Source organism: Globicephala melas, chromosome 2, assembly GCF_963455315.2.
Source record: "Globicephala melas chromosome 2, mGloMel1.2, whole genome shotgun sequence".
Lineage (NCBI taxonomy): Eukaryota > Metazoa > Chordata > Mammalia > Artiodactyla > Delphinidae > Globicephala > Globicephala melas.
In genome coordinates this window covers 93,608,169-93,625,612 of record NC_083315.2, presented here as the reverse complement: position 1 = coordinate 93,625,612, position 17,444 = coordinate 93,608,169, and the positions used below count along the sequence as shown (strand labels likewise).

Below are 17,444 nucleotides of genomic sequence, written 5' to 3'. Positions count from 1 at the left end.
CATCATAGGAATGCAAATTGGTTCAACTCTCTGGATAGGAATTTAACAAAGTTAAAAGCCTAAAAACTAAAACTTAAAAAAAAAAAAAAATTGACCCAGCAATTCCAGTTTAGGAATTTATAGTAAAATTATTCCATAGGGATATGTACAAAGATGTCTATCAAGGCACTGTTTATAATAGCAGTTCTCAAACTTTTTGGTTTCAGAACCCCTTTATACCTTTAAAAATTATTTGAGGACCCCAAAGAGCTTTGTTTATGTGGATTATATCTATCAATAATTTCTATGTTAGAAATTAAAACGTAAACATTTAAAAAACACTTATTTTAAATAACAAACTCATTACATGCAAACCTACATAACATTTTTTAATGGAAAATAACTATTTTCCGGGCTTCCCTGGTGGCGCAGTGGTTGGGAGTCCGCCTGCCAAGGCAGGGGACACAGGTTTGATCCCTGGTCTGGAAGGATCCCGCGTGCCGCGGAGCAGCTGAGCCCGTGCGCCACGACTACTGAGCCCGTGCGCCACGACTAGTGAGCCTGTGCTCTAGAGCCCGTGAGCCACGACTACTGAGCCCGCGTGCCGCAGCTGCTGGGGTCTGCGTGCCTGGAGCCTGTGCTCCGCAACGAGAGAGGCCACTGCGGTGAGGGGCCCGCACACCACAACGAGGAGTGGACCCCACTCGCCGCAACTGGAGGGAGCCTGCGTGCGGCGGCGAAGACCCAATACAGCCAAAAATAAAACAAAACAAAATAAATAAATTTATTTAAAAATAAAAAAAAATAACTTTTCCAAAACAAAATAAATGTAGTAAGAAAGAATGGCATTGTTTCACATTTTTGCAGATATTGTTAATGCATTGTGGTACATTTTTGTAATCTCTAATGCTTTAGTAGAAGAAACTATATTGTCTTGTCTGTTTCTGCATTCAGTCTGTTGTGATATCACACATCCTGTAGTCTCTGGAAAAGTCCATCACACATTAATGAGAGGATAAGAATAAAAAGGATAGTTAACATTTTAGGATTATTGTGAAAATAGTTTTGACATTGCAGATACCCTGTGAAAGGATCTCAGGGGCTTCCAGGGGTCTCTGGACCACACTTTGAGAATCTCACTTATAATATCACAATATTATAGAAGACTGTTCCAATTACAGTAAATACAGTGAAATACTGTGCAGCCTTTAAAAATATTATGGTAAAGCTGAGTTTATTACAAGGAAGGGTGTCCACAAATAAGATGTATGATATCCCATTTTTGTTTCAACCAAAATATATAGCCCATACATAGAAGAATGTGTGCAATGATGGACCAAATTTTTAAATTATAGTTATTTCTGGTTAGTGGGATTACAAGGGATCTTAATTTCCCTTAAGCTTTTCTATATATTTGTAACTCCTGTATTTATGCTCATAATCAGAAAATACAGTACTCTACTTTTTTTGGCTTATATCCGTGATTCTCAACCAGCAGGAGTTTTGCCCCTCAGAGGACATTTGGCCATGTTTGGAGACAGCATTTTTGGTTGTTAAACGGGAGGTGCTGCTGCTATCTAGCAGGGACCAGGGATGCTGTTAAACATCCTGTAGTGCAGAGGACTGACCCCCCACCCCCACCCCAACAAACAGTTACCTGGCCCAAAATGTCAATAGTGCCAAGACAGAGAAATCCTGGCTTATATAAAATAAATGTTCCTGCTTGCTTCTCCGTCCCCGGCCCCGACCCTGCCCGTATGCACCTAGCTTGACTACATTCACCATCAGGCTTTTTCTAAGAGAATATAATGTTCTTGAAGTCACTAGGTATTAGGATTAAGAATCCAAATCAAAGGCAGAGGTTTAGAAGGAAAAACAAAAAATAGTCAACTAATTAATAGTGACTATTAGTACTAGTACAGGCAAACATCATTAAGACGCTTAACAGGCCAGATGGGATTTAGTTTTAGCAGGGAAAGGTTTAAAATCTTTCCTCCATGTGAATGTTTATTTCCCTGTTTTCCCAAGATAGAGTGCTATTATGTCTCTCAAAGGCTATAAATTAATTCAGTCTTTGAAAGAACATCCATTCAACAGCTTTTGAAAGAATCTCATTTACTAAATGTTCTCCTGTGGGTGATCACCAAGGTTGCTGCCATAATGAAGGCGGGGCATTGCTAATGTTTCCTTGTATTGTGAGGGGAGCAGAAAGAACACCCATTATATTTCATTGAAATTAGCTTCTTATGTTGGGCCAGTACTTCACACCCAGCTGAATAAATCAGAATGTTGTCTCTAGAATGTTAATTTGAAGTGACAGCCTTGATAATTTTTATTTGCTCTTAACCAAAAGCAGAATTAAGTGCAAATTTTTTTGTTTTTGTTTTTCCTCCACTAATAACCAATATTTATTAAATATTTTTATATTTAATAGAAAAAAGCCTCCCTCTAAGTATAGCTCACTGTAAATTATCTGCGTTTTGTCTTAATGACTGTTTATTCTAACTGTTTTTGTTTGCTTGTTTTTAGAGAAGCTTCCGATAATCTTGCAGTACAAAATCTGAAGGGGTCATTTTCTAATGCTTCAGGTATAATTACTAATTGTAACCTAAACATAATAATGCTTGTGTGTGTGTGTGTGTGTGTGTGTATGTATGTGTGTGTTTGCTCTAAATACTTATGACTGTGGCTAACTCACTGCATCAGAAATGTACTCTTAAAGTAACATATACACAGTTATACCAAATGGAATTTATCCCTTTGAAACCCACATTCTAGAAAATGATAAAACCACTGGGAGTTTGGTGACTCTTTTGGTCCTGATATATCTCTGTCTTATTTTTACAAGTGGTTTAATCTTCCTTTGATTCAGTTTATTATATAGGTCAAATGTAGATACGTTTTCCCCATATGGAAGATTGAAGAAAAGCACTTTGAAATGCCTTGGAGAAAGACACTATATATTTGTTTTCATGAAAGCCAAGAGGGAACAGTGGTGATAGTTACGCCTTTAGTTTCACCACATCTGTCAGCCTGACTGTCCCAGTGAAGTCCACGAGAAGACATACTTGGCTTTTAACAGAATTGGGTCTTCTGGGTTCATTTCTGTTAGCAGATTTTGTGCCACCATCAGATTTCAAATGCTTTGAGGAATTTAAAGAAGTATTAGAGTTTGGGAAATACTGTTTGATTTTTTTCTTAGGTTCATGAGGTTTGGCTCATACTGCCTCTCTATGCCTTTGTCACCTCCCACCTGAGGAAAGAAGGCTGGTGATCTTGACAGAAGTGTCAGAACTTCTGGGGGTTGGGTGGGGTTCTGGACTCCTTCTGGTCAAGTGCAAGCAGTTGCAGAGATAGAACACAAAGCTCAGACACAATCCAGTCCATAGAATCACTCCCGAGTGGATTCTAATCGTCTCCGCCATCTCTGTGGTGTGTTATAGAAAGTGGGACCAGATGAGGCCATAACGGCTAAAACTGTCTGTTTCAGGTTTGTTTGAAATCCATGGAGCAACAGTTTTTCCCATTGTGAGCGTGGTAGCCCCAGAGAAGCTGTCAGCCAGCACTAGGAGGCGGTATGAAACTCAGGTATGTGGTCAGAGTTTCCTTGGCTTTCTGTGAGCTACAAAGGAGGAAGAGAACAGGAGAGGAAAAGAAACAGTTTCCTGGAAATGTTTTTCTTTCCACTTCCTGAACTTGGTGACTTCTGAAAATTCCATCAACACAGAGCATCTCTGGTGCCAGGATTCTGCCCCATTTGTCCTCCAAAGAGGCGTCAGTGTACACTGTGGGCACCTAGATGCAGCTGTTGTCAGAATTACTGGATCCAAACAAAAACTTTCTGATCCGGCTCTAACAGCAGATGGGGTTTGTTTGGTTTTGTTGTAAACAACAAAGCAGAAGAGATCTACTGCAAGACTTGGGGCAGGTTTCTCACTGCATACATGTTTTTGATATCTGCTCTTTGCCTGATTCTATGCTAAGTGCCAGGTAAAATAGAAAAGACGTGACGGGGCCCCAGTCCTTGAAGAGTTTATAACCTCCGAAGCATATGCATTATATAGTTGGAAGATAGAAGGAGATCAGTAATAGGATGCTGAATTAATAAGTACACTGAATGAGTGTTAGAGTGTGCTACAGACATGGGGGAGAGACGAAGATCAGTGTCTGCACGGATGATCAAGACAGGCTTCGTGGAGGTGATCCCTGAAGGATTTAAATAGTCAGAGAGGGAAGATGAGAGTGTTCCAAATGGGAGGGACAGTGGGAAGGGAAGTGCAGGACAAGGCTAATGAGCACAGGTGGGACACTGGCCTCATTTGGGAAGAAGGTTTGAGAGCAGTCATTATTTAGGAATGTAATTAGATTGAAATACAGAAGATCGAGTTACCTCATTTTGTGAGCTTTCCTGGCTGTTTCTCAGGATGTTGGGTAGAAACTTGTTTTTCGTATCTTTCTGCCATATTTCAGTTCCATGTTCTCATTGCTGTCACTGTCCCCTTTTTCTAAACTTAGCTTAATACTAAAATCTCCCCGCTTCCACATGCACTGTTTTACAGTACTGAGCTTTTATTAGGTTCATTTCAAAATTATAAAGAAATAAGCAGCTAGGTGGATTAGTAAACAAATGATCAAGATAGGCTATAAAAATCTCATTTCCCCTGAGATTATAATAGGCTAGACACTCACCTTACTGAGGTGGATTAAGAGCAAGTCCTTATATAATATTTGGGATCCCTTCTAGGCTTGGGTTTGTCACCTGTGATTGTTTCCTAGCATAAGAAATGAAATGGCAAGAAAGATGGCTTGGTTTGACAGGTTCTGAATTCTAACATGCTTTCTTCTTCTTAGGTACAAACCCGACTTCAGACCTCCCTTGCTAACTTGCATCAGAAAAGCAGTGAAATTGAGATTTTGGCTGTAAGTCACTTTCTTTAACTTTCTGAGGATGGCTTTTGTCCATACTGTCAAAGTAGTTTCCTCGGAGGTCAGGGCTTTTTTTTTTGCTCAGTGTTAGCAGCATTGGGATGCAGGCCCATTTCTCCTAGTTTCTTCCTCTGAAAGACTGGGGGGAAGGGGACTGAACACGAAAATCATCATTTTTCTAAATGTTTCAGGCCTCTGCAGATAGCAGTGTCAAACTTTTGGGGTGTGATGTGTGGGGCCTGGGAGTATTAGTTCACCAGTGCTGAGATCACATCACTGTCCAGTTCAATAAGCACAGGAGCATCCCCTTCACGTTGCTCCATCCAAAGTGACACCATAGGCACAAGTCCGTATGTGCTGCCTAGGTTCCCTGACATGATATACATTTTTGTGTATCAACAGGTGGATCTACCCAAAGAAACAATCTTACAGTTTCTGTCATTAGAGGTAAGCAAGATGAACTCTTCTGCATTATGGCCTTTAAAATCCCGAAGCTGTTGATTTGCCAAAAGAAAGTTGAAAATGGCATTATTTTCTTAGTGATATTAGGTATTTTTCTGGCAGTTCCAGGAATTTGGTAACATTGTTCCTTTTATGTGACATATGTATTACTAAATCAAATTTTGAGGGAATCACACTTTTCTAGTGACTTTCTTTTAAATTTCAGAGATGATTTTAACAAACGCCTAGTGCTTTTACTGTGTGTCAGGCTGTGGCAGGCCTTGTTCTAAGCACTTTACAAACATTAACTCATTTAGTCACAACAACCCCAAGGGATACATATGTTACCTTCTTACGGATCCCCATTTTACAGATAAATGGAATCATTGTACGTTTTATGGAGAATGGGAGGCAGACAGGTTAGATATCTTACTCAAATTCACCTCACTAGGAAGTTGCAGAGCCAGGATATGAAGTTAGGCAGACTAGTGGAATCTATGTTCTTACCCACTATACTATGCCACTTCTATAAACCTTCATTCCAAGTAGGGAAGCTCATTTGCAGAACTAGAACTACATGGAAGATCTTTTCATAAAAATTAAATTTAGGTCCTTTTTCATATGCTTTTTTTTTATAACAAGTATATACCCTTATTATCGAATAGCCTAATTGAACTTTAAAAAAATGTAAATACTTAGCTTTGCTATTAGAATGTTCAACTGTAAGAATAACTACAGGTGATTTTTGCAACATCATACCAAAGAATGCTTTTGTCTATCCAGAGTGTTTAGTCACAGATTAAGTTAGATGAAAAATGAACTTTGCCCCAGAGCTAACATCTCATACTACGTTTTGTTTTTTTTTTTAAAGGTTATTCTCCATTTATATAAAATATTGGCTATATTCCCTGTGCTGTACAATATATCCTTGTAGCTTCTTTTATAAGCTGACTTCCCCCTTCCGTTTCCCCTCCCCACTAGTATTCTGTTGTCTGGTAAATAAGCATATACTGGGAACTTACTGCTTTATGAGACACTCAGATGGGTATATATCAGAGGTGGTGTCTCCATTTCACAGAAAGTCAACAGTTGGCAGAAATAACTGGTATAAAGTCGCATGAGCACACTGGGGCTGCAGCACTGTTAGTCAGGATCTAGTAAACTGGTCTTGTAAAGAAACTCAGTGCTTCAAAGGAAGAACCCTAGCAGTCTCCCCATTAGTTCTCTCTCCCTCTAACTGATCTTTTCAGTACACTTAAAGGGGGGAATGGCACTGACATTTCATCAGTGACCCAGAAAAAACCAGTTTTAATAAACCCTAGTATCTGTTGTTAAGTCTTATCTATTTTTTTCCTAGTGGGATGCTGATGAACAGGCATTTAACACAACTGTGAAGCAGCTGCTGTCACGCCTGCCAAAGCAAAGATACCTCAAATTAGTCTGTGATGAAATTTATAACATCAAAGTAGAAAAAAAGTAAGTTATTACTTAGGCATTGCAGATTTCAACATGGGTTAAACTCAAAGAGGGTTTTTTTGTTTTTTGGGGTCTTTTTCCCAAGGAGGGGTTTTTAAAGTGACAAATACCTTACTGTCATGTTGAGGTTAGATGGCCAATAAGTTGCTACATTGGAACTGCAACTGGTAATCAGGACTGTGAATCACAGTCATGATCCTGTCAATAACAAAACGCAGTGGTCCCAGTAGCAGCTATCCCAGTTATAATTTTTTTTAATTACTCATTTTCTGAAGGGTGTTTTTCTGTTTTATTTTTTTACAATTATGAATGGGTATGAGTCTTTTCAAATGCTTTTTCTGCACCAGTTATAATTTTTAATCACCCAGGTCACTCCTAGGAACATCTAAATGAACGAAAATAAGTGTGACTACTTTGTTTTATATCCCCTTGCCAGTTGTTCATGTTATCATCCACTTAAAAGGAAACAACAAAGCCTGTGAGGTGAATGGTGGGCTCCTCGTGTAGACCCTTATACTGTGGACCCTTGCCAGTCATAGCTTGTCTAAAACTTATGTAATGTTTTTAGTGACTGGCCTTCCATATTGTTGTTGATTACACAAAACTCCTACAGTTAAGTGTTCTAAAAATAATTTATCAACTCTGTTCTCTACCATTATACTGATCCTGTCTTCTCCCTTCTTTTGCAGGGTGTCTGTGCTGTTCCTGTATAGCTACAGAGATGACTACTACAGAATCTTATTTTAATCCTAAAGAACGAACGATCATTACATTGTTCAAACAGACAGGAGCTTATACTATAAAATGTTGTACATTCATTGTTTTAAATTAGCTTTACGTTCTAAGAAGCTGTCCTACAGAGTTGAGCTTTGTAGGTTTTTCATGTGTAATATATTATAAATTTATCTTTTGAATATAATAAATGTTTTCATATATCTATTGCTTTTTAATTGCAAATCTATTAGCACTAAAGGTTTTGTGGAGCTAGAACACAAGAAAACAGCCTTGTTCTTCTCAGCCCTATATACCGAGCACATGAAAATGTCCAAAATAAAGGGCATAAAGAAATCAAATATCATCATTAACTTGGAATCTTTATTCTTGATGATTTTGTAATAGGCTTATCCTTAGTTTGGTTAAGCAAACTCTCATTTGGCTATGAGAACTCATTCAAATTTGCTAAAGGAACTATGATGATAAAATTATACAGCCAAGGGGCTTCCCTGGTGGCACAGTGGTTGAGAGTCCGCCTGCCGATGCAGGGGACACGGGTTCGTGCCGGGGTCTGGGAAGATCCCACATGCCGCAGAGCGGCTGGGCCCGTGAGCCATGGCCGCTGAGCCTGCGCATCCGGAGCCTGTGCTCCGCAATGGGAGAGGCCACAACAGTGAGAGGCCCGCGTACCGCAAGAAAAAAAAAAAAAAATTATACAGCCAAGTTGGGAAAAATACCCATGAAATAACACAACTTTTTATAAAATTGTCAGGTTTCAATTCCAGTAACTCATAAGACAGGGCCTAAAGCCTATTCATAATCAGTCATTCCAGAATGAGGAACTATTGCCAGAAACTTTTTATGGGATGGGAAAAGGAATAAAAGATGGTCAGTACTGATAAATACAGGTTTAATGATACAGTGCTCTTCACAGACGGCTACAGAGACTGTAAACTATTATCCAGAAACATGCAACCATACAACACAGACCACTTAGCCAGATATAAAATAAACTGGCTTCTTGTAACTACCCTGTAAACACTGCAGCCCTTCTTCCATCCAAAAATGACCCTAATCTCACATGAAAACAGTTATTGTAGAGGAATCAGAAACCCAGCTTTGTGGCCAAAAGTAAAAACCAAAGGAAAAATAGCAATTCAGTGGTTAACTGGTGAAAGCAGGAAACCTGGTGCCCTTCACTGCGCCGCTTTGCTCTTCTTACTCTTGCTCTTTTTGTCCCTCTTCTTCAGCCCATCCATGTTAGCTCTCAATAGGTTTGAATAAGCCTAAAAGACACAGAGCATGACCTTAGTGGGAAGAGTTGCAAATTGGTGGAGCATCTGCTGTGCTTCCATAACAGATTTAGGGTAGCCAAAATCAGAAAGCCTATCTGATAAAGCATATAATACCACGGGGATACTTGTATCCTAAGGAAAATGGTGTAAGGAAAACACCCTCACATTATAGCAGCTTCTGCAACACCCACTAGTGAGTTGCATGTTTTTTACTTTTTTTTTAAGCAAACATGGAAAACTACAGGCAACTTCTCATTCAGCTATACTATACATAGAGTATATCTAAAGCCTAAGACAACAAAATCTATCTAAAAAAGACAATATCAGCGTTGAAAGTAGAATTCACAGCCTGGCAGCTTTCACTTGTAAACTACTGGTAAAACATCACAGGAGAGCAGTGAACCTAAATAGCAATCTTAAGCCAGTGTTAATTATTATGCTGACTCTTGCCCTGAGAAACGAGACACAGAGAACACCAGACACTCACCATCTGAAACTTATTCACTTCTTTGGAGCTCACCTGGAAAAGAATAGGGAAAAGGTCACCCCTGTTATCCACATAGGAATCATCTGCCTCACCCAATAACAACTCAAAAGCCTCGGGAAGACAACACCCTAATCTTTAAAAATATTTCTTCCCAATTGCAGGGGTCATAATACACTAAAAGCTATTTTTCTACTCCACTTTCCTCTGCCTGAGGAACAAGCGAAGTAGCTCTGCACTTTGAGAATTGTACCAAGATGGGAAAGAGGCAGAAGTGGGCTCCTTAAGAAGCTATGCCTCTTGCCTGTGTTGAAATCTCTTACACACATGGCACTGACTTTCTCTCAGGGTTCTGAGAGACGTCAAAGGACTTAATCTTTTGTGCAAGATACTTTTAAATTACTCCCTCCCCATCTTATTTTAAACCTACCATTAATTCAGGCCCATTTAAGCAAAACGCAAGCTACCACAACAAAAGAAATTCTACCTCTGAAGACTCCTTAGTTTTCCGTATTTCATGACACCCAACTTTATTTTTAAAAGCCACATAAGCTTGCTTTACTGTAAAAGTCTTCTCAAGATAACTGGTAATGGGAGACATCAACTAGTTATGGCATACATTATCATGAATATCCTATGCTGATGTGATTAGAAGGCAGGTCTGGTTCTGCCCCAGCAAAATAAAGTATTCATTTGGAATCCAAGCAGTCTCTTGTTTTGCCATATTCAACCTCCACTTTGAAAGGGAATAATACTAGGACTCTTGACTAAATCATATGCTCTCGTAATATAATACATGTTTGGTACATGAACCACAAAGATAAATAAACAATCAGCTTAAAAGTAAAAGCATCTGATACCAAGAAACTGTTCACCGAAGGCCCAGCACAGTGAAGGAATAAGGAATCAAATATGCCAACTGCTCCTTAACAGTGCTACTCTGAGTGAGGACCAATATGTTAATTGTATTTCTAACAAGTGTTTGGCTTCTACCTTCTTCGTTTTAATTTTGCTTTTGGGTTTTCTATTACTAAGGTAATAAAAGAAGACCCTGATCCCAAAACAGCTGGGGAGCTACACACTAGGCTTTATTTAATAACTTTAAAAAAAAAAAAACTGGTTCAGATATACCCCTCAAGTTAAATTCAAGGCTTTAAACTCCAAAATTAGGAGTATTAGGAATCGAACTCACCACAGTGCTGATCTTCTTTTTCCCATCAGTAGCTCTTAACAGACACTTGTTGTCTGAGGGCTCAAAGCCCTCCACAGAACCCTTTCTTGGAATGGGTTTAGTTCGACCATCATCTGCATGAAAAATACATCCTGGTGAACACAGCCACAGACGTGGTTAACAGGTAGACGAAGAGTTAAAACGTAGGAGAACGATTCCAAGAGGATACCTAATCCACCTCCACTGGTCTAGTTCTGTTAACCACATTATCTGCTATTACAGACGACTTGCCCACACTTTGGGAACCTACCTGCCACTTCCACGATGGGAACACCGTAATAACAAAGCAGACTAAATCTCACTAATCATGGCGCGGTTTGGGATCCTTGACAAAAATACGAGACCTGACATGCTTGGGGCCCACTGGAACCGGAATTGACTTAGGTGGCTAAGTGCAGGGGGCCGCACCAGCCACAATCCCCAATACTCTCCGGCCCCTCAGCCCTGAATGTGCCAGTACCAGGTGGAGGAAGGTACGGGAAGGCGGGGACGCGCGGCAGACAGACTCTGCCTGTGGCTCCCAGTCACTGGGCACCCGGGCCGGGGCATCGCTCGGCCTCCCAGCTCCCTTCCGGCCTTGCTGCATCCGCAGCTGCTTACACTTCTTCAGGGTGATGAACACGCTGCCCGACAACCGGCACTTCTGGAAGAGCCTGGTCAGCTCCGTCAGGAACTGGAACACAAGAAGCCCGGCCCCGTTAGGCAACTCCAACCCCCACCCCCCGCCCCCCGCCTCGGCAAGTTCCAGTCCCTCCCGCAGAAGGAGACAGAGGTCCCGAGCTAAGCCCCAAACAGTATCGGTCCCTCAGCCGGCCAGCTCTGGCTATACCTGCTCACTTTCCAGCAGCACCATCCTGGCGCTGCTGGCTCTGCTCCGTCAGCATTAAGTCCCAAGCCGTTGGAGCCGGAAGTTTCCCCCAGGCTGGGCGGGACTTCCGCTATTAGGTTTCAGCTCTCTTCCACCCAATCCCTGCTTCCGCCCTCTGCCCGCCCGCCCCGCCCCGCCCCGCGCCTGCGCTCTGGGGCGCCCCTCCAGTCCCGGGAAGGCAACGACCTCGAGGCCCTTGGGCTGTGCTTGATTTCACAGACAAGCAAATACTCTAACCCAAGCAGTGGGAGAGAGTGAGAGAGCACAGGAGGGATCTGATGGAAACCTATAGTTGTGTATATTCAGCTGTACTGTTATTCCGTGCTTCAATTTCCTCAACCTATAATAATAGTATCCACTTCACTGTGTGGTTGTGAAGAGCAAATGAACTTACATTAAACAGTGCCTGGCTCATAGAGGGTGCTCGATAACGTTAGCTGCTATTTTCATTACCACTGTCATTGTAATAAGTTCCCATGGCGGGAACTCTCCATGAGTTCCCTCCGAACTCTCCCTCTTCTCTGACCAGGCTGGGTGGCCCCAGCTCTAGCAAGAGGGCCTGGAGCCATGTCTCAGTTTCAGCTCTGGGTTCAGTCTGGAGACCTGGGGTGTAGGCCCTGCTCTGCCAGTAGCCAACTTGAACACTAGGTCTTGGAAAAGTCAAGCATGAAATCATGCAATGGGTTTTCACTGAGGGTCTCTTAGCCTATGCCAGGCACTGTTAAAGGAGAGGGGGCTACAGCAGGATACAAGTTTCTGGTTTCCTGAAACTTGGGTTAAAGGAGTAGTGAGGAAATAAACAGTAAACTAGTAAGTATAGCTTCAGATAAAGAGTGCTGTGTGGACAACTAAACAGGAATGATACAAATGAGAGTGACAGGGGGACTACTTTAGGTTGAGGTCAGGGAAATCCCTCTCAAGAGGAGAACTTTGAGCTGAAAGCTAAAGGGACTAGCCATTCAAAAATCTGGGAACAGAGTGTTCCAGACACAGGGAATGGCTAGAACAAGGGCCCCAATGGGGAAACAAGTTGCCCCATGTCCACAAGGCTTGGGGGTGGGGTGGAGGTGGCATGTGGAAGGAGGGGTGAAGGAGTATGGAGAGCTTGGAGAGGTATCCACTGACCAGGTCATATAGGGCCGATGGCCCTGGTAAATTTGGATTTTGTTCCAAATACAAAGAAAAGCTTCTTGGTAAGGAAGTTTTAAACAGAACGGTGACGATCCAATTTAGCTTTTTAAAGATCCTCAGGCTGTGGTGTAGATAAGGCATTGTAGAGACAAGGCAGGAAATGGAGAGACCAATTAGAGGGTTGTATTAGCTTCCTATTGCTGCTGTAACAAATCTGACAAACTTAGTGGCTTAAAACAACATGAATTTATTCTTTTACAGGTCTGGAGGTCAGAAGTCTAAAATCAATGTGTTTGCAGGGCTGCATTCCATCTGCAAGCTTCAGGGGAAAAATCTGTTTCCTTGTCCTTCTAGAAGCCACCTGCATTCCTTGGCTCGTGACCCCTTGCTCACATCATTACCACCTCTTGCTTCCATTGTCACATCTCCTACTACTGACTTTGATCCTCCTGCCTCCCTCTTATAAGAACCTTGTGGTTATATTGGACCTTCTTGGATAATCCAGAATAATCTCCCCATCTCAAGATCCTTAATTTAATCACAAAGTCCTTTAAACATGTAAGGTAACATAGTCACAGGTTCCAGGTATTGCGACATAGATATCTTGGTGAAGGGTTGGGGGCTACCGCAGAAGTTATTGCAAAAGTCCAGGTGCTACCAACATTTGCCATCAGGTTAGTGTATACTTTGAAGGTAGAGTCAACAGGACTCGTACTCAACTGGCTGTGGACATTAAGAGGAAAAGAGAAATCGGAGGTGACTCATAGGTTTTTGAATTTGAGCAGTTGGGTGGGTGGTGGTGCCATTTACTAAGATAGGAAAGACATGAGAAGTAAATAGTTTTATAAGAAGATGAAAAGAGTTATTTTGGTCTTGTAATATCTGAGGTGCCTATTACATATCCAAGTGGAACCATTAAGTAAGCAAATGCATATACAAGTTTGGAGCTCAGCGGAGAGGTAAAAGTTATAACTACAAACTGGGGAGTCATCTTCATATGCCCATGGAACTAGCACAGACTGGAACGGTCTGGTGAAAACTCCTCCTATAGGGCTGCCAGCGGAAGACTACCCTGCAATGACTACCACTATGAATAGCCTCTAAAGCGCCGTGGGCCTTGGTCGCACTAGCTCAGAAGTCAGAGTCCTAGTTGCAAGCCCCAGATTAGCCAATCCTAGATCATATGCTTGAGCCCAAGTCCTGGGGTAGGTGAGGGAGTGACCCTCTGACCCTTTTATATTCCTTGCCTTTCACCAAGACCCACACAACGGAGGATTACAAACAGGTACAGATCCTGGAGAACCAAAAGCCACAAGATAATCAGGGCGCTGGACATTTGGAAGAAAGTGTGAAATCATCAGAGACTGAACATATTTAAGATGTGTTGTCATACTGCCAGGGAATGTGAGGGCTCACTTGATATTTATGGTCATGAATTTAAGTGAAACCAGTTACAGACTTGTGTGATCCAAAGGTTGGCCTAAATGATGACCATTGTGCTCTAAGCCTCTATCATTCATTGAACATTGACCAATGTCCTTTAGAGCCATGGGCTTGGTACTGGCGACACCAGGGTGAAGGAAATGGCCCTGTGCTCCAGGAGCACAGAGCCTGGAGGCCATGATTCATCTGGGGCCTTGTCAGGATTAGCCCTCAATGTGGACACATCTCACTGCTTCCCACAGGCTCAGTCACACCTCAGTTCCACTCAAAACTCAACAGTCATGCCAGCCACCCTGTGTGATACCTCAAGGCCATCTCATGACAGAACAAGCCACTCTAGTAAAAGAAATACACAAGTCTGCCAGTTTTAGGATCACACGTGGCCCAGTACAATGCAACTACTGACAAAATGTTCTTTGGGCTTTTTCTGTGGGAAGTGATTAAGAGCACCTGTTCTGTAGTTCAACGCGTCTGGGTTCAGATGCCACCTCTGCTTCTTATGTGACCTCAGGCAACCTCTCAAAGTCTAAATCTCTTTATCAGCAAAATGGCAATAATAATAGTTCACAGATGTTATAAAGAGTTTATATTTAAGACCCTTACGCTTGCTCAAATATGGTAAACATGGATACTTAAAATAAAATTAATTAAAATTACATAAAAGAAAACATTCAATTCTTTAGTCTCACTAGCCACATTTCAAGGACCCAGCAGCCCCGTGTGGATTGGATAGTGCAGATATAGAGCATTTCCATCAGTACAGATTCTATTGGACAGCAATACGTGGCTGGCATTGAGGCTGACACGTAATAAATGCTCAATAAAGAGTAATAAACAGTGCTATCATTTATAATACTATATAAATTCCATCATTTGGACACCACCATCTTGATTTCTGCCATTAACCAAATACCACCTGCACTATCAGTTAACACGTTTAAGTTGACTCGTTTTATACTTAAACAAGTTTATTTAATATCATTATCATAAATGGAAAACCAGTATTTCTGCCATAAATAAAAGAATGATAAAAAGAAGTACTATGAAACAAAATAATGTGGCTACATTTTAAAATTTTAGATTTAAAAACAATGAATAAAAGCAACAAGAAAGTGAATCGCTTTATAAAAATATACATCTGAAAATAAATTCCCTGATAAGAAAAAATGGAATTGTTTATGATCAGTCAGGAGTAAAGGTAGCTCAGTGAACAAAGATATTGAAAGTCTCTGTCAATAAGATGTGGTTAAATTCTTTTTTTTTAATGAATTAATTTATTTATTTTTAGCTGTGTTGGGTCTTTGTTGCTGCACACAGGCTTTCTTTAGCTGTAGTAAGTGGGGGCAACCCTTTGCTGTGGTGCGCGGGCTTCTCAATGTAGTGGCTTCTCTTGTTGCGGAGCACGGGCTCTACGCACGCGGGCTTCAGTCGTTGTGGCTCGCGGGCTCTAGAGCGCAGGCTCAGTAGTTGTGGCTCACGGGATTAGTTGCTGTGCGGCATGTGGCATCTTCCCAGACCAGGGCTGAAACCAGTGTCCCCTGCCTCGGCAGGTGGATTCTTAACCACTGCGCCACCAGGGAAGTCCCCAAGATGTTGTTAAATTCTAATGTTGGGCTTCCCTCGTGGCGCAGTGGTTGAGAGTCCGCCTGCCAAGGCAGGGGACACGGGTTCGTGCCGGGGTCTGGGAAGATCCCACATGCCGCAAAGCGGCTGGGCCCGTGAGCCATGGCCGGTGAGCCTGCGCGTCCGGAGCCTGTGCTCCGCAACGGGAGAGGCCACAACAGTGAGAGGCCCGCGTACAGAGAAAAAAAAAAAAAATTCTAATGTTGTCAAGCACTTGAAATCCTACCTTGCGATCAGGTTGGTGGCTTTTGGTGCCTGGAGCAGAAGAGTACGTGCCGCAGGCAGCTGGGTCACTGTCTCCCAACCACGCGGCCCACACAGCTCCCGGCTCCTTCTCCCTCACCGCAGGAGACCTGGGGAATGGAAAATGGCCCCCAAATCTCCTCCCTCATCCGGGCCTTCAGCAAAGGGCTGGGCAGAACCAAGGGCAACACAGAGCCCCTCAGCCCACAGCACCGGCATCTACCTGAGCCCGAGTGCAGGGCCGCTACCGGAAGGCCTGGGAGAAAATAACACCCAGTGCTCCTCAGCCGAAGGGGCCCAAGGGCCTGGAGGAGTGTCCTGCTCACACCACCCAGAGCTCTCGCTCCCAAATGCTGTGGTCACATGTGTCCACCATTTAGTTTATTAGCTTTTAATTAGAGCTATAGGGTTTGAAGTAGGATCAAGGGTCTGATTTATTTACAGCTGCAGCCACTCTAATGCAATCAAGTTATGCAGTACCTGGAACATAGGGTGATGGTTATAAACACAGATGCTGCATCCTAGCTGCCTGGGTTCGAACCCCAGGTCTACCTCTCCTTGTCTAAGCAACCGGAGGCAAATTACCTGTTACCCCTGTTAAAAGATAATTAAAAACATTAAAAGGTGAAATCATGACTCTCATACACATACTCAAGATCTATTTCCCTTATCATTAATGAGGGAACCAGGTAGATGCTACAAGTCATTCAAAGGAGACTCCAAAGAACAGACACATATATAGAACAGGAATATTGAGATCAACTTGTAAACGGAAGCAAACTGACTTTTCCACAAGAGGAGACTGTTGTCCCTCGAACAAACAGAATTTGAGTATCCATAGACAGGAATCATTGCATTGCCATCAGTTCTGTACAGTTAACAGTTGCAAACAAGCTGAAAGGCAATGAAAGGCTCTAATCAGACAGCACAGAGGATGAGCTCTAATCAGATAGCCCAGAGGATGTACTCTAAACACTGCCAAGTTTTCCATTGGAAACACCCACTAATCTTTTTTTGCTTATTCCAAATCTACTTAAATCCTTTTGTGCCTCAATTTCCTCATAAAATGGAGATGTAATCCAAGCGCCTCCCTCACTGTGTCGTGGAAAGGAGGAAATGAGCTAAGGTGTGCATTATTGAGCCCTAGTCACTGGGCTGCAGTTGGCTGTTCCCCTCTCCTGTTTGTCAAGGTATAATAGATTTATTCTACAGAAGCAAATCATGACAACAAGCATGGATCAGTGCCCATCTTGTCAGATGCTGTGCTGGTTTCTGAGGGGGACCACACCTCAGGTTCTGACCTGCCTCACGGTATGTAGCCCAGTGTGCTGACTTTAAGATCAGCTAAGGATGAAGGAAGGAGGGAAGGTATCAGCAAAACACAGCAGAAAATGGTGTTGGGTGGGTTTGGGTTCAGGCCCACTTAGGACAGGCATGAGGTCCTAAGGCTGGGGAGCCCTCCTGAGTCTTGGGAGGTGGTTAGGTCTGGTGGAGACATCTGAGAGAAGGCAGAGGGATGGCCAGAGGGAGGTGGCCACACATATCCTAGAAGTGTTCTAGAAGTCTGGGTCCCCAGAGAGAGAGAATAAC

The 17,444-nt window shown here is 42.5% G+C and overlaps 2 protein-coding genes across 6 annotated transcripts in view; one reads left to right on the top strand and one right to left on the bottom strand.

Annotated features, from left to right (window-relative positions):
- Nucleotides 1-7,888, top strand: part of EIF2AK4 (eukaryotic translation initiation factor 2 alpha kinase 4) — a 114,323-nt gene extending 106,435 nt beyond the window's left edge. For 3 of the 5 annotated variants that reach the window (XM_030843069.3, XM_060294477.1, XM_060294476.1), the window contains 6 exons: nt 2,509-2,567; nt 3,470-3,567; nt 4,831-4,899; nt 5,308-5,352; nt 6,704-6,822; nt 7,512-7,888. In XM_030843069.3, coding sequence (XP_030698929.1) covers nt 2,509-2,567; nt 3,470-3,567; nt 4,831-4,899; nt 5,308-5,352; nt 6,704-6,822; nt 7,512-7,569 — 448 coding nt within the window. In that variant the 3' untranslated portion in view covers nt 7,570-7,888. Of the gene's footprint in view, nt 1-2,508; nt 2,568-3,469; nt 3,568-4,830; nt 4,900-5,307; nt 5,353-6,703; nt 6,823-7,511 lie in introns of those variants that run through there. The other 2 variants (XM_060294475.2, XR_009563048.1) reach the window with 2 other exon arrangements.
- A 541-nt stretch (nt 7,889-8,429) lies between these two features.
- SRP14 (signal recognition particle 14) lies at nt 8,430-11,499 on the bottom strand. The gene is made up of 5 exons (XM_030843068.2): nt 11,376-11,499; nt 11,147-11,219; nt 10,508-10,620; nt 9,319-9,351; nt 8,430-8,822 (listed from the first exon to the last, which is right to left on the bottom strand). Exons 1-5 carry the CDS (start codon nt 11,397-11,399, stop codon nt 8,733-8,735), a joined length of 333 nt encoding a protein of 110 aa, XP_030698928.1. The 5' UTR covers nt 11,400-11,499; the 3' UTR covers nt 8,430-8,732.
- Nucleotides 11,500-17,444: the final 5,945 nt, after the last annotated feature.

What these genes read in the sequence shown, in the direction of transcription:
- SRP14 (XM_030843068.2), bottom strand. Translation starts at nt 11,399, where the DNA reads ATGGTGCTGCTGGAAAGTGAGCAG. An exon ending in TGCTGCTGGAAAGTGAGCAG is followed by an intron (nt 11,220 to 11,375) that starts GTATAGCCAGAG and finishes CTTGTGTTCCAG; the next exon opens with TTCCTGACGGAGCTGACCAG. An exon ending in GTTCATCACCCTGAAGAAGT is followed by an intron (nt 10,621 to 11,146) that starts GTAAGCAGCTGC and finishes TTTTTCATGCAG; the next exon opens with ATGATGGTCGAACTAAACCC.